Below are 17,533 nucleotides of genomic sequence, written 5' to 3' on the forward strand. Positions count from 1 at the left end.
GAGTGAGGAAGCTTCACCAGGAGAACTGCTTCCTTTCACCTGCATCTGCTCACCACTTCACCCATGCTGATTCACAAAGCAGCCTGATATGATTAAAAAAAAAAAAAAAAAAAAACACCATGTGTTGGTGTTGATGAAAAATAGGGACCATCAGTTAAAAACAAACTGGAAGGCGTCGTGAACTCGCTGCTTTATCAGCTACAGCGGGGTGAGGCTCTTTAAAGGCATCGTTTGCCTGTAACTTGGCAGATAATACTTCATAATGAATTCTACAAGGAAGGGCCGAAAGATGGGCTGCTAGAAAAGGGAAAGAAGGCTGAACGAGTGGGTGAATTTCATGAGTGGGTGGATGGATGGATGGATGGATGAGTGGGTGAAGGAATGGTTGGATAGATGAGTGGATGAAATGGTGGAAAGATGAATAGGTGAAAGGATGGATGAGGGGTTGAAAGGATGGGTGGGTAGAAGTATGGATGGGTCGGCAAAAGGATGGAGGTAGGTAAAACGATGGATGAGTGGGTGGGTGTGTGAAAGGATGGGTGGACAAGACGGTAGAAAGATGGGTGAAAGGATAGATTAATGGTTGAAAAGATCGTTGAATTAATGGGTAAAACTGTGGGTGAGTGGGTCAGAGGTGGGTGGGTAAAAGGATGGATTGATGGGTGAGAGGACGGATGAGGACTGAGTAAGTGGGTAAAATGATGGGTGGATGACTTGGTCAGAGGATGGGTGTATGGCTGGGTGAATGAATAGGTGGGTGGATGAAAAGATGGCAGAGTAAATGGAAATCTGAGAGGATAATGAAGAATGGATGGGAGACTGAAAGGATGGTAAAGTAAATGGAAATCTGAGAATAGATGGATTGATGTATGTTGGGTGAATCACAGGGGTTTACATGGAAATCTGAGAGAATGGATGGCTGGTTCAGTGGGTGAAAGGATGGCAGGGTAAATTGAAAGCTGAAAGGTTGGATGGGTGGCTGAAATGATGTAAGAAATTGAAACCTGGGAGCGAGGATGTATGAAATTGTAAATGGAAATCTGAGAGGATGGTTGGCAAAGTAAATTAAATCTGAGATGATGAATGAATAAATGAATTGACAAAAGATCAACCTATGGATAACAGGCTTTATGGATGGGTAAGTCGATGGGTGGATGAAATGGCGGCTGGATGGAATGGTGAATGACAATGATGGATGAAAGAATAAATGGATGACAGAATGTAAAGGTAAAATGATGGATATCAGTATGTGAATAGTAAGATGAAAGCATACCTGGATAGATCAGGCTTCTCTAAAGAGTAACTTGTGAGCTACTGGTAGCTTTCGACCTACTCAGAAGTAGCTCTCCTGTGAGCAGCCCAGCTTAATAAATAGGATGTTTTTGCTTAGTTGAATTAATATATTTATAAGATTATTGAAAAGTGTGTTTTGAGACGAAAATGTATGTAGTTTCAGAACTCATAATTTGATGTTTGGAGAACAATTGTTGATTTTCCAGTATGTTTTAGGCTCATATTTGAGTGATAAGTCATGTGGCATTCAGCAGAAGTGTTACTAACATGATTAACTATATGAGTAACTTGTGTTGGGGCACTGCAGCTATGGCTGCCATTTATTATCCATGTAAAGGCATTCCATATTGATAAAGCATTTTTTTACATTACTACTGGCAACTGTTCCTAAGGTGATCAGCAGTGATCCTGCTGGTAATCTTGCAGCCAGTAATGTAATCTTGTCTGTTGTAGTCACTATAACAACAACAACAATAATATCATCTAACATAAGTAAGTCGTAATACAGAAAAGGTCGGAGACCCCTGGGATAGATGCTTGGAAAGAAGAGACAAGATAGCTATTCAAGGGATGTTTAGGCTTCACTTGCTTGGTGCATCAGAGCTTTGGTTCAAAGTGGGGTTTATTTTACTTTTCTTACTACTACCTTTTTTCCGAGTGAAGAACCTTTGCATTTGATACATTCAACTGAAAACCACGTTGCAAGGTGCTACAAATGGGGTCTCTAGTTGACAGTGGTTTGCATCCTGCCCAAGTAGGAATCCTCACTCTAGTCAGAGTAAGGGAGCCACACAGCTAAGATAACCCCTGCTTCACATTCTTGGTAGCTTGGAACAAGCAGTTAGGCTTATCCCAGAGGCAATGTGTAAATTATTTGTACCCACACACACACAGTAACACAGTGAAAACACTACAAATGCACAACACGTCAGTTTACAAAAATAGCCAATATTTTTCTGAATAAAACAAGACCCAAACAGCAAAAATTCAGCTTACACAAGAAAAGATGTCTATTGTAATCAATGGATGCATTGTTTTAGCACAAAGTACCTGGTATGCGTAAAAAAAAATAGTCGCAGGAGAGGTGATGCATCAGAAAAAGCAAGCAGTGCGTCAATTCCTTACTCGCAAGTGAGGCTGTGAGTCGATTCTTTCCCTGCCGGGTAGGCAATGCATAGATACTTTCATCCGCAGGAGAAAGATGCATTGATTTCTGGACACACAACCTCAGGTCCTTGCTGTGATGTTGAAGATTTGATGCCCAGGGTGGATGCATGGAAAAATCTGATGTGCGAAGGGTCCACATTGAGAACAGGTGCTGTTGAATTTTCAGCTGCTGTACAGGCACTGTATTGAATTTTTAGCCACAGGGCAGGCGCTGCATTGAACTTTCAGCCAGGGGACAGGTGCCCTGTAGATTTTTTTCTGATATACAAACAATGGTGCATGGCATTTCCCCCACAGTTTACCAGCTTCCACTTCTAAGGGCCAAGGGACTGGATTTGGCACCACTTAGCAAGTCAGGACTCTCAGCAGAAGAGCCAAGCAGTGATAGATGAAGTATTTGATGTCCCAGAGACTTCAAAACAGAATACAAGCTCAGTTCAAGCCCTTGGAGAACTTTGCTTTCTACATCCTGATTTCCGAAGGTCAGCCCTTTCACTCCTAGGGCACAAGTAGCAGCAGTAGGCCAGGATAGCAAAGCAACAGGCAAATTGGCACCTCCTCCTCAAGCATCCAGCTCTTCTCCCTGACAGAATGTCCTCAGACCAGAAGTGTTCTAAAGTTGTGGGGTCAGCAGTCCAGTACTTCTACTCCTTTCTGCCTGTAAAGTAGGCAAACTTCAAAGAAAAGTCTTTGTAGTGCACAAAACCATGCCTCTTCCTGTCCTGACTCCAGACACACGCTAGGGGGTAAGATACTGTTTTGTGTAAGGACAGGCTCAGCCCTATTCTGGTGCAAGTGTCCGCTTCTCACCCCACTCTAGCTCGTGAAGACCTATCCGGATATGCAGGACACACCTCAGCTCCTTTTGTGTGATTGTCTAGAGCAGTGGCCTCCAAACATTTTAATGCAGCGGCCTCTAGTTGAAAAATAATAATTGGGTCCCCTTTCAGAATTGTTCACAATTATTTTATAAAGATGGCAATGTTTAAATATGTCTAGACCTATTTAAACATTGCAGTTAAGTACTGTTACCTTTTTAGAAATGCAATAACATGATTCCGCTTAAAACAAATGCCTGTTATCTGTATAATGCTTCTTTTGGCTAGAGTCTGTAGCCCCTCCCCCGGGACCACTTGAGGCTCCCCCAGGGGGGCTCACCCTAAGTTTGAAGACCTCTGGTCTAGAGTGAATTCACAAACAGTCCAACTGTCAGTCTGACCCAGTTGTGTATTCCCCAGCCAGGCAGAGGCACAGAATGGCTAAGCAAGAAAATGCCCACTTTCTAAAAGTGGCATTTTCAAACTTACAATGTAAAAAACTTCACAAAAAGATGTATTTTTAAATTGTGAGTTCAGAGACCCTAAACTCCACATCTCTAGCTGCTCCCAATAGGAAGCTGCATATTCCAAGGCAGTCCCTTTGTTAACCTATGGGAGAGAAATGCCCCCTGCAACAGTGAAAAACGACTTTAGAAGTATTTTACTATCAGTACAAGTAAAACACAGCACTACTTGTTATATACATCACACCCTGCCCATGGGGCTGCCTTGGGCCCACCTTAGGGGTGACTTAATGTAGTAAAAGGGATGGTTTGGGCCTGGCAAGTGGTTGCACTCGCCAGGTCGAACTGGCAGCAAAAACTGCACATACACACATACTGCAGTGGCAGGTCTGAGTCCTTTTTACAGGGTTACTCATGTGGGTGGCACAAGCAGTGCTGCAGGCCCTCTAGTAACATTTGATTTAAAGTCCCTGGGCACCTCTAGTTCACTTCACTAGAGCCTTTCTAGTCCATCAAATATGCCAATCATGGAGATAACCAATCACCAACCCAATTTAGACAGAGAGCATTTGCACTTTAGCACTGGCCACTTCACCACTGCTGACCAGAGTCCTAAAGCCAGCAAAAGCGAAGTTCAGCACAGGATCATAACAGGTCAGAAGCCAAAAAGACTGGGGAAGCCACACTGATAGGTCTAACACAAGGTCTCTTTTGTTGCGAATAAAAACAAAAATAGAAATCCTGATGGGACTAATTACTTTTTTAAGGTTAAGATCAGATGTTTGAGCAAGATCTGAACTAGTGTGACAAAGACCACTGTAGCTAATGAGAAACAGCTGATGTACAGGTTTGAATCAATCCGATGTTTTGAAGCCTGACTGCTCCTCAGATTGCCTCTTGAACTAGTCCTCCTATTAATCCAGTGTCTTAGAGCGTTCGCCGATTCACAAAAATAGGAATTTGGCACCTGAAGACAAACTCTACCAACTGGTTTAGATTTACTGCTTTTTGGATTTCACTAAGAGTTGCTGTAGCAGGCCTGAAAGGATGCCCCATTTGCAGATTTCAAGGCCTGATATTGGGAATGTCATGGCATTTTTTTTTTGTTGGATTTTGCTATTTGTCTGCTCTGCACGGGGGAACTGCAGCTCTGCAATTGCACTTTTTTTTCCCACTGGGAGAACATATTCTCCCTTGAAGAATTCCCTTCATGTGCACCCACATGAAGTTTGGTTGTGTTAAGTTCCTTTTCCCAACCTGACTGCACATTCACTCCAGCTCTTATCTTAAACAAATCTGTCATGGCAAACCTTGCCTTGATCCACCTACCTTGAACCCTTGTATGTGCGGTTTACTACTGTGTAATTGTACACATTTGCACAGTCATGCAGTGTTAAATGCTTGTACACCTGATATTTTAATTTTTTACATAACGGAAGGCAGAAAAGGAGCAGTTAACTAGTATTTTAAGTTTATTGCTAACAATAGCTTTGTGAATCGGACCTTGAGTGTTTACTCCATATCATACAAGCAGGACATATGTAAGGTGTACATGTGTATTTACATAGTCCTTTTCTTAAAGCAGACTTTTATTCCCTCCTAAATTTCTGAAGAAGCAAAGTTTGTGCTTATAAAAACAACTGCAGTGCATACAACGAGATTTGTATGTATTATATACATGGTCTTGTTATTTAACCGTGCAAGTCACAACATTTGTACAATGCCCAGCAATTAATTACTTTAGGTTGAGGACATGGCATGATTGTGGTGAATTGTGACGTCTCTTTAGCTGTACAAAGAATTTGTTACCGCCAGATTGTGTGATTGTTCCTCAGGCACCCTATACAACATGGATAATGGCAAGAACCTGAATTGAATTTCATGCCTTGAAGCCCCATTGTAGCCCTACACTGAGAAAACCAGGCGAGTGTCTATCTTATCCCCCCTGTATCATACGCGTGAAGTACCGAATGAGTCGGTGCATGTAACGTCCTGCTCGTTCCATGTTGAGCGTCACAGCCTCATTTGGCATGGTACTGCTAATATGATGGCAAAAACGTGGTCACCTCTCTCAGCTTTTTCACTGTTCCTGGGGAATACAGGCCCTGCAGTAGCTAACTGCCCTTTCTACTCCACTTGTTGTGTTAATATGAGCGACCATGTCTCGCACTAGGTTGTCCACTCTGTTTAGTACTTGTTTACTTAGTGGTGGTACTTGCAGTCAGAGTGATTCGTTCTTCCTGTGGAGGAGGCTTGCGATAGTTGTTTCTTTCTCTTGTATCCCCTGGTAAGAAGCATGGTGTAGAGAGAGATCACGCCCTGCCCATTCCCGCCCGCCATCCAAGGAACTCTACAGAGGTTTAGAGGCGGCACCTATACAGGCGGAACCTCTGCCGCGCAGAAGGTCTTTTTGCCTCTTTACCTAATCTGTTCGATGTGCAAAGAGGTTGTGCGGTGAACCCTGCTCTGGTGTTTTACTCACCAGAGGTTAGAGAAATAACAACATAGCAGCTTAATACCTCTGCCAGTTCACTAGCTGGGAAGGCTAGATAGAGACATCTCACCTCACTTCAGTTTTCCTCTTGTGCTTGATTTTAAAGTGGGAGTATGGACTGGCCATGCAGTAGTTGTTTATATTTGCTTTTATCATTTAGGAAGGTGTGTGGTTTCTTAAGTGTCTCTAAGGTCCATTAGAGCTGATGTTCACCTGTAAGTCAATTTCATTCTCACTTTCAAGTCTTACTATTCTACAAAAAGTGTTGCTCGAATGCCCATACTGGCAGGGGCGTAGCTTGGTCCGTAAGATTGAGGGTGTGTGAGATTCAGATTTCCCGACAATCACACTGGCATCTAATGATAAAATGTATTATATGAGAAGCAAGGTGCGTGAGAGGGGCTAAAGGGACAGTGGAAAGGGAGATGACTGAGGATTGGGAGGGGAGGTCTAAGTCCGAGAAACCCAATATTTAGTAAAAACAGAAAATCAACATTTTGGGGCCTTCAAAACAGATGAGAGCGAATGCGTGTATGTGTTTTTTTTTTTTTGTTTTTTTTTTTGTCAGTGTGTGCATCCAAAAATCCCAGGTGAAATCCCACAGACACCTCACCATACCGGACGGAAAAGCACCTGTACCCAGCTATTCATCAGAAAATATATTCATTGGTGTGGGGGGTGTAACACCCCTTACACCTCGTGAAGCTACGCCCCAGCATTTTGGACACTTTAAACTTGCTGTGCTGAAACGTTTGTGCTCTTAAACTTTTTTTTTCAAGCGCAATTGGAGGAATGTATTAAATGAGATACACATTTCTGTAGATCTTCTGTTTATGCAAATCAGCAGAACCTCAATCTGACGTCACGGAACCTTTTTTGAAAACATACGGTTGGCTCAAGAGCGCAGAGTCAACATAGCCCTGAATATAGGTAAAAGTTTGCATAGACATCCACGCGATCACCTAGGTGTGTCACAGTTTTAGGTAAAATACCATGCTGTACAGCATAGCTAGAAATCATTGCCAAAAGAAATGGGTCTTTTGGCCAGACCTCATGGCTTTCACAATGCTTGTTTATTAACTGATTAGGTTGACTGAAAGAGCTGGTCTCAAGGCATTTCGGGTCATTTGGTTTTTAGGATTGCATAATTATTTAATTACTGGCATTTATCTGAAAATAAAGCAGATACAAAAGATCACAAAAAGACATGCAGTCTTGTACCTGACGAAAATCAGACCTTAGTCGAAATGACTACTTCAAATCTGGTAAACATAAAACGCATACTAATCTTTAACGATAGTTAAATACCTTTTTATAAGAACGTGTGCTTCCCACGAGTGTTTAGAAACTTTTTGTTTATAAATCAAAATGAAGGCTTGTAATAAACTGTGGCTGAAGGAACTGACATCCCTGACGACAGCCGACATCAATCACCTGATATGCCTTGACTCTTTTGGAAAGTATAGAAGAAAATCCCTTAATTGGCTAAGAAATGTGAGTTTTTTTTTTTTTTTTTTTTTTTTTTTGTGTGTGCAAATTACCTTTATTTTGTTATGTGCATATCTGTGGAAAGGTCTTGTTTTCAGTTAGCAGCTCTGTTCTCCTATTTAAAGCTTAAAATACCCATTCAGGCTTGGGCCGGGAGGAAAGTGGGGTTTTTATTAAGAGAATCTCGGTCCTAACTTTTGGGTGTGTATTTCATTTCACATTTTTAGGGGTGAGCGCAAAAGCGCTCCATCCCTCTTCTAATCTCTCTTTAGGGGGATTTTAACCACACCCATGTTAGGTCAGTCACGTTCATTGGTTTGTGGGCTTGACTTTTAAAATCCGCTCATTTTCATTTGTAAAAGGCATGCATACGTCATGCCTTTTCCGGTGTTCGAGAGCACAGGTAAACTACTGGAAGCATAGAAGGCTCCATGTTTTCCGTATGGTTTCTGGACTACTTTTTCTCTTTATTTTGCAGCGCAACTGCTCTGTGTGAAAGCACTTTTTTTTTTTTTTTCGTTTAATGTGGCAAGAAAAGTCCGGTTAGGAGTTCACAACGTTAATAGCTCTTACTCAATGTAACGCAAGACCAGTTGCATTGCAAATGCTTGTTAAGACTTCCATTTAGTAGTAATGCCTATTAATCACATGTTGTAATATTAAAAAATACTAAATGGGTAAAGTTGTATCACGTTGTAGACGGGCCAAGGATTGGATGGCCATGTATTCTGACCAACTTTAGGATCCACAGACACCCTAAGAACCTCACATCGCCTTTAGCCTCTGCTCTGGAGCTCTAAACCTTAAAGTGTGCTGTATACGAGAGTAATATGCTGCACGGAAAAAAATACAGAAATACGACATTGGAAATCGCCTTACAGTCTCAAAGAGTGTTAGCAAAGTAAAACGTGAAATATAAACAGGAACTAAATTGTTGACGTGAATTACGTTTTCTTTCATTAACTGTTCAGAAGTTGATCAGTGTTATTTGCCAGTAAAGTTAAGGACATGAATACATGGCCCGATAGGAGCTTGTTTCAGTGTCTGTTTTTAATGACTACTGGATGTGAGAAGGGAGTACACGCGCTTCTTGGTGAAAATATTGGTGGAAGGAGGCGCATGTGTGCATGCATATTTTTCAAATACTAGATTCCTACTCCACATTGCAGCATATGGTAAGTCTTATTTTTGCCACCATATCGCTGAGGTTGTCTGGTATTGGCAGCGTTTACCAGTTGTGTTTTTCATACTAGTGGCTTCTGCTAGTATCTAGGGTTTGAAGTGCAAGCCCATCCTCATGGGCTACATTTTATGCAGATTGTGTTATATAGTAAGCGTTAGTGTCTTTTCCAATTTCTTTCCAGTTATCTGAGAATTTAAGGGATAAAATGGTGAAAGGACTTGGCTGTGGTCTAACACCTAGATTATAACAGGAATGTGCACAACAAGCACAAAAATGAAAAGTTGTGGTGTGGGGAATTGGTAGAAAGAGTATCCCAGTAAAAAAAAGGTGCAGTGTGTGGGAAGGAGACAGGCTGAAGGCCTGTGAATGTCCCACAAAGGCTATCCTTGTCTGGTGCTTCAACCTGTAAGGTGTCGGTGGGGTGGTCAGTCGCTTACCTTGTTCCTCCTCCCCCTCTCATGGAATGACTTCAGTCTCCTGGCATGACTGCCATTGGTTCGAGTCCATGGATGTTGACTGAGCAGCAACCACTTTGGCTTCATTTGTTCTTTTATAAAGTGTTGTCATTCTGAGACTTTGCACCCTACGCAGTTGCTTTTCGTGTCACTATCAAGGCATGCGGAGTTAGACTAAACATTAATCCCAGTTTGTTGAGTTATTGCAGCAGTTCAAGGGATCCTGCTCCACCTACCCCGGAAAGATGTGTTCAAGGTGATCCACCTACAGACCACAGTTAAACAAAAGCCATTAAATACTGCACACTTATTGATTAGCTGTGTGCAATGTTTTTCTATGAAAACGTGGTAGCGTTAACTACTAACTAACTGCCTTTTCTCTTCTCTTTCTAGTCTAACAAAGTACCGGTGGTGCAGCCCTCCCATGGAGTCCATCCCCTCACCCCCCTCATTCCGTACAGCAATGAGCACTTCAGCCATGGCTCCCATTCGCCGCACCTGCCAGCGGACATCAGTCAGAAGCAAGGTAACCACTCCAACCAGTGAGAGCAAAGTAGCCGTCCCACAGTTTTTTTAATATATACATTTGTGTTCTGTTTTCCAAATGAACAGTTCACCAACATTCTCTGATCAGGGACTGGCTAATAGATAATACACCTGAACCATCACCACAATTTGTAACTTATTCACTGCTGAATAATTGTTTTTTTGAATTCTTGACAAATATGATAGTTCTCCAATGGCATTTGGATTTTTATGTAACGTATGTTGACTCGCAATCCATTCCTGGTTCCCACCGCTAGTATGGTGTTATGGCAGTGAAACATTCCCTTGATTGAGAAACTGGGGGAGAGGGTGGCCTTGCAGAGGGATAAGTATTGGCCCTACTTAAGGGAACGCCATTGGATCGAATTGGGTAATGAGCACTTTTTAAATGCTGCGAGTCGCCCAGAGCCTGATTCAGAAGACTCTTTTTAGTCTTTCTCTGAGCAGACTTGTGCTGCCCACTAAACACATTCAGTTCTACCTCTGGTTCCTGCATGCACATTTGTCATTTTAAAAATATGGTCATAAATAGGAGCACGCATTGGCAAAGCCAATAGTTCTCACCTTTATAATGTAAGTGCCGAGCTGTTGGTTTGCAATGTTTGTCTGTGAAATATTAGTTAAACATTTTAAAGAAAAAGTATTAAAAACTACTGGTGGAAAAACTAACACATCCTGGATCTGAAAACTGTAGATTGACTTCAGCATTTTCAGTCTTTATTAATGGTGTGGTTTATTTTTCAAATACATTACAATCTGGAAACTGAACAGAATTTAAAAAGAATAAGGAAGTTTCATAATAGAAAAGGGAAACACTTACTAAGGCCTAATTTACTTTCCACAGTTTTCAGCTATGTGGTATTCTGTAGTAGCCCAGGCAGCAGAGTTATGGGCTTCCGGGAGCAGTGGCATGCTCAGTATACCTTCTGCCTCAGACACTAGCTGAGTGATTGCAGCAAGATGGCCCTTCTCCCAACACCATATAACCCTTCTCCCAACACCATATAACCCTTTATGTGCCAAAGCTTGAGCTCTCATGATATATGTGGAATGCAGGAGCTGAAACTAAAAAATAAAATAAAAAAAAAAGTACATTCTGCTCTTTAGCCAAACCTGAGCAAAAATAGACATGTTGCTGTGCTTTTACAGACCATCTAGGAGAGGTGAGGAGCAAAGCAGCAAGGGGGCTAGGTGGGCGTTTAAGCTGTGGAAGAACCATATGAAGGAGAGAGCTGGAAAATGTGCACTTTCATGGAGTGCTGATTTTGTGGGTGGCTTCAAGTTAGTCCAGTTGAAAGGATTGTATAGAGGTTATGCTCCTGGGGAGGGTCAGACAAGAAGAAGAAGACAAACTATCAAGTAAGAAGCAACCAAATGAGAACGACATGCCAACTAATGGTAAGAAATGAGCAGGCCGTAAGTTCACAATAGGTCTTTCGCAGCCAGATAACTTGTGCTGTCCAATATGTCAGACCTAAAAATGGCATGCTTATATAGTGCCAGTGAGTTCTCCAACACCAGTTGTATTTGATGTCCTAATACTTCAGAGTAACGGATACTGCTTCTTAAGATACAGTTACAGATATTGTAACATGCATTACACCACTTAGAGAGGGCACTCACACTTTCTCACACATTCTCTCTCATTCTTTTTTTACAGATTATCTGAATATTCTGACACATATGTACACACTTGATTTTGGTTTATGAAAAGCAATTGGGCTCTGTTAAAGAAAAAAAATCAAAGCTAACACTACTGTGATTTGTACGAAGCCCTCTATTTAACCACCTCCAATACTGTAAATTTGTGGATTTTTCAAAAGAGAGCCCAATTTGCTTTTTCAGCGTGGTGGACAAAGTCTGTGGTAAAGAATGTAGGAAAATGGTGGACTGCAAATGCACTCCTAATCCGTAAAATAATTTGCTGCAGTAGTTGTGTTTTATATTAAAAATGCTACTTCTCAAAATATCCCGTTTGGCAGTTCCAAAGAACTTTGAACAGGCATTGCTTCACACAGCAGACAGATGTTGTGAAAAACCAATGCTCCCCTCGAAGCTATTTGTTGCAAACTGGAAGATGCTGTCAACCAACTAACCCTAGCCCAGACCAAGTTGTTGGCCTAACTGGCCTCTGTCCAGTCTGTCTGGTCCAGCTAGACTCTCAGTTCTAAACCCTGAGCACATTCTTGGCCCTCACCCCTTGCAAGGGTGCATGACTGCCACTGGAACCCAGCCTTCCTCTGTGTAGATTGGTGCAAGTTTATTGGCCAATTAGACATTTGTCTTTTTCAGGAAACCTGGGCTTGGTCCCCTCTGTTCCACCCTGGTTTTATTAATTTCATTCAGGCTGCAACTTCCTCAGGGAAGGGTCGACCATCGGGCGGGCTGATCATATGGGTGAAAACCACTGTTCTAAAAGGCAAAGAAGATTCCCATGGGTTCACCTGATGCCCTATGTGTCTGCATGTGCTTCCCTGGCAATGTGACTTTTTACATTCATCATGTGTATTGCAGGCAGTATTTCAGAATTAATATCCATAGATATTGTAGACTCCTACATTGCAGGCCTCCCTATTGGCTCCTACAAAATCCTAGCTGGCGATTATCATTGTAAATTTGATCAACTGAGCATTCACTCTGAGGACCTGACTGGTGACAAAGCTCAGACTTGGTCAGTTCCTGGGTTTAGACTCTTCCCCCCCCCCCCCCCCCTCACCCCCCTGTAAAGAAATGGATTGCTGCTATAGTCCAGTTAAACATGTTTACACTGAACCAAGCCTTCGAGCCTGCAGTGGGCGAATTATTCCTTATAAAGAGGGGAGGCATACATTCAATCTTCCACAAAACACTAGTCTAATTGACAACACCCTGTTGGATATTCGACTTTGGTCCAAATTGTAGGATGTGTATTCTGTCTCAACAGGATAGTGATCGCGATGCTCTATGTCTTCAGTTGAGTTCATTAGGAATTGCCTCATCCAGTACCCTTACTGAATCTTTCGATAGAAGGCTTAGACCCTCCAATAATCAGCATAGGCTAAAATGGAGCTCGATTGTAGAATCTCCAATGGCACTGAGGGAGGTTTATTATACAGTAGCTGATGGGTTTGAAGCTATGTAGAACTTGGAAGCAACCCAGATCAATTTGAAGCCCTGGAGGCTATCGGCACTGTTCACAACTCTGTTTGACTCAACATTAAAAATATTCCTAAGGGAGGTAGAGACACTTGGAAAGAGGTAAACTCAGGCACTGTGGTATAACAAATCCTGTAGACTAGCCAGCCATTTGCTATCCAAAGCTATTCGAGACCAGGCTAGGAAGTAGATGCAAGAAACCAGGATGTTTTACAAAGCAAAAATATACAAAATGGCCGTCTATCCTTTGTGCCATTAAAGTGAAGCACCATTGTTCCTTCTGGCACATTCTTGCTAACAGTGGCATGGACGATCACTCTTAAATTGAGAATATCTCTGCAGCTGACTGGCTCGTCCATTTTTCTAAGCTTTATTTCACTGTCGCAGAGCTGGACACCTCAAAGTAGGGCATCAGGATTAGTGCAGAGGTCCACTGGGTAGGTAATGCTGGGACACTAGTATCCACATTAGTCATTTGTCCGTGATTTCAACCTGCATTCTCAGTTCCGAAATTAGGAAAGCCTTAGACTGGATAATCCCAAATAAAGTCCCTGGACTGGATAAGATCCAGGGGGATCATTCTAGGGCTGAAAAGGATATTTGGTTCCCGTACCTATTATTGCTATTCACCGCCATACTGGATGGAGCACCCAATGCCCAAAACTTTGGCAGGGGCAGAGATTATTTTAATCTTTAAGAAGGGGTCCAGGTCATTTCCATCAATTTACTGGCCCATCAGCCTTCTCGATAGTACCCAGAGAACATTTTCCCAGGTTATTCTGGACAGGCTTTGTGAGTGGGCAATTAATGCTGCAATCGTGACACCGCTGCAAGCCTGCTTCAAGTATGGCATAAGCACTATAGACCCAGGTGTTACGTCTCTAGTTACTTTACTGGAAATATGTTACTCTGGATGCCAGCCGTCTTTATCTGACATCTGTGGATCTTCGGTCTGCTTTTGATTTAGTCCCTAGGGAATCGCTGTGGAAAGTGTTGGTCGACCTGGGGGTTCCGAGATCTCTTTTGGATGTTCTAATTAAATTACACACCAGCTATTTTGCCAGGGTCCTGTGGGTCGCAGGTTGAACTGACTGATCCTATCCCAGTTAAGTGGAGTGTATGGCTGAGGTGCATTATCACACCAACTTTATTTATAATATTCATCAATGATTTGGTATTCTACCTAGAGAAATGCAAGATCGATGCCACAAGTCGAGCTGATGTCAGGGTGCCAGCCTTGCTCTTTTCAGATGATACCCTTTTGATCTCCAAAACACAAAAGGGTATGCAAACTCTCTTGGGCCAGTTTGGCTATTTTGCAAACCGAGGGGGGCTCGAGATTAACATCAGGAAAACCAAACGCATTGTTTTCAATCCCTGGGCATCTGCTAGAACCAATCCTACACTAAATGGAGTCCCAATTCACATATTTGACTTTTTAGGGGTTACGGTCAGAGTATTTTGACTGGACACCCCATATCCTGAAGCATAGGTTAAGACTGGAACAGTACTTTGGGGGAATAGCGAGGTCACAGAGGGGTTCCATGATTCGCCCCATTTCCACAGCCCTTCAGATGTAAAATCTGTAGGCACTTGGGGCGAATCTTTATATTGCGGAGCTATGGAGTTGTAAAGATGTACGTTGTTTGGAGGAAGTTGAAAATCGCTTTATGTGACTGCTAACTAACCTCCCTGTCAGTACTCTTACTTCTCTGTCGGGATTTGTGATTTAGTTCAGTCATTGATAAAGTGGGCCTGAGGCCCATTTTGTACTGGCATAGATTCTGGGTGACCTCGGATTTGATTTCTTACTGACAGGGTCTGGAAAATGTTCTGCTGCAACCTGGGGCATTAAAGATCCCCTGACTTACGTTTATAAAACACTTCCCTATTAAGATAGGCTGCCAGACTTTATGGTCCTCACCCTCGGAATCCACTAGGGTCTCCAAAGCTTTCTTAAAAGGCCTATCCTGGCAGCACACACATGCTTCCGTTATTGGTCAATCGAGGTGTATGTTTGCTTACCGTTTCCTTCCTTGAGTTCAAAGACACATATATTTTGGAAATCTTTCTAGATGAGATAGTGCCTCCTCACGCCAAGACACTTGCTGTAGACCTTGACCAGAAGATATTTTCCTTCTTCCCAATATACCACAGCAGCAAATGCCTGTATCTACTTGTAACAGCTTCTTCCGTCCAATGCTTGGTTGTAATGTTACTCTTTTGTTTGCACTGGAGATTTTAAGAGTAGCACTATATTGTAGAACTCGTCATGATTGGCAATTCACCAAAATTCATGTGGTAATGGCAATGACTTCAAGCATCTTTGAATACACACCATGACATTGCAGTATTGGCCCTCTTTTTTTTCCTGTGCATATTCACTATGAGCCGCTCCGAGGTTGGGATGGCTAAGGTGTGCAGGGCTTACCAAAGAGCAAGCTAGTGGTAGCAAATGCTACGCCTGCCTAACCCTACTTGACATCCATGTATTAGGATCACATTTTAAGATACCTGTACAAGATAATCGGTTTTGTTTCCTCATCACTTTTTTCAGTCTCACGTAAAGCAAGCTACTTTTCTCCTCAGTGTTGCAATGTTGTCCACTGTTGGAGGACTTATTTCCCACTCCCTTACACATGTGATCAGCAGATGGAAAGAGTGTGTTTCTCTTGGAAAAGAGCAGTTGAGAGTATCTAATGTTTGGTTTAAAACTCCCTTCAAGCATAAATCCGTGACACGTGGCACCTGTTGGAGGCACAGATGTTACTGAGTGTTACACAGGAGTTGGTAGGGTGGGTGGGGAGTCGTCGCCAAGGGGTTCGTTGAGGTGCTTAGCAGCCTGCTTAGTTTGACTGGTTGGGAAGGGCAAAGAAAGGGGTGGAGTGAGGGGAGAAATGGGGTCATTGACATCAATGACTGTCAAGGAGACAAACACAGTGTGAAAACAAACTGAGTCCTTTTATGTTGTCATTTCAGGGTGGAAGCTGGCAGTCCGTCCCCTCAAGATATATTGCTGCATACAGGCCTGGTGCAAGGCAGGTTGCAAACATTAGCTGCGCAAGTGTAGGCGTGCCCTCTTGAAAATGGAAAGTTTTCTTGTGTGCAGACTCTAATAACCAAACTGGAAATATGAGTCATTTTTCGAAAATGAGAATTTAAAGTAGACTTTGACACAGCTTGTAGTAGTACTGTATCTGCTATGCCGCGCCATGCCAGGATAAAAAAAAAAAAAAACTAATGTTATTTGGTTTTACATGGTTGCAAGCAGTTTGGCGTTCAAAGCTGATGTTAATTTTAAACTTCTTGGCATAAAACGCTGAAATTACAAAACTTATGTCAATGTAGGTAATGCTTCTGCCTATTTACCTCTCTGAATGAATAAACTTTTTTTCTACCTACAATTTTGGCCAGCAGGAGGGCAGTACATGCTTTGGTGCAAGGTGCAGATAACTTCAGACTTTGTAGGCTGTTAATCAATAGTACTTTCCTGCCTACTAGTGATGGCCCTTGTACTATTTTTTTTTTAATGATTTTTGTTGTTTTTGTTAATTGTATTATTTCCAAGTTTCTTTATAGTGAAGAAGTTCAATTTTTGTGTTCATGGCCAGAAATTGTGTGTGAGTGAGGTAAAAAAATAAAGTCAAGTGGTAAGCAGTCACATTGGCAAGGGACTACTTCATTGTTCATACTGCTGTTCCCCTTGCTGCCAGTGCAGGGTGATATCCCTCAAGGGTAGATTGCTATAGACCTATCCTTGATAACCTCGGCAGACGCTTTGTCCTCCTTTCATGTTTTACGTAAAGTGTAGGAGGGAGATAGTGTGCCCTTCGATAAGTCAAAGATGTGTGTCGTAGGTTGGGGGAAGAATGATTTTAAACTGGGGAAAAATGCCTCCTTTCCGTAGGTATTTCTATAGATTCTTCCACCCCGATCCCTGACCCAAAGGGAAAAGTGAGAACTGGACTGGTACCTCTAGCGACTAACAAACTGCACCAAGCTTCTATCTAAGCTCCTCGTTTAAAAGGCGATGGGCTATTGTGCGCTATTACTATTAATGGATCTCTGCAGATCAATTAAATGCCTCCTACGGGCAGTTTGCATTGTAGTTGAGGGAAAATTGAGACTAAGGCAGAAAGTGCCGACTCCCAACTTTGTTTGAGTGCAGAACAGTCCTGTTAATGGTAAAGGCGGGCAGTGTACTGTTACCTGCGTGTCTGTGCTATGCGGCCTCTCCTAGGGAAGATCTGGACACAGACCGCCCTAGCAGGTAGCGCTTGGAAACTCGGCTCATGCTGAATAAATTGGCCTATATTTCTGCTCCTGTACATATAGAAAGGACTTTAGGGTGTACGTTTTATGCATGGGTCTTTTGGGAGGTAGTAAATCATTGCTTCAGTGTCATTAGGTGCTGCCTGGCTGCAAGGAATTTCCCTTAATAACTCTCTGCCAGTCATTAAGATACTTGCATTTTTCAACTGCTTTATAGA

At 42.4% G+C, this 17,533-nt stretch overlaps 1 protein-coding gene across 8 annotated transcripts in view; it reads left to right on the plus strand.

Moving 5' to 3' along the window:
* Positions 1 to 17,533, plus strand: part of TCF7 (transcription factor 7) — a 306,615-nt gene that overhangs the window by 175,746 nt on the left and 113,336 nt on the right. For all 8 annotated transcript variants that reach the window (XM_069199202.1, XM_069199204.1, XM_069199206.1 and 5 more), the window contains exon 4: positions 9,756 to 9,888. In XM_069199202.1, the coding sequence (XP_069055303.1) occupies positions 9,756 to 9,888 (133 nt within the window). The remainder of the gene's footprint in view (positions 1 to 9,755; positions 9,889 to 17,533) is intronic.

Source organism: Pleurodeles waltl, chromosome 7 (assembly GCF_031143425.1).
Source record: "Pleurodeles waltl isolate 20211129_DDA chromosome 7, aPleWal1.hap1.20221129, whole genome shotgun sequence".
Lineage (NCBI taxonomy): Eukaryota > Metazoa > Chordata > Amphibia > Caudata > Salamandridae > Pleurodeles > Pleurodeles waltl.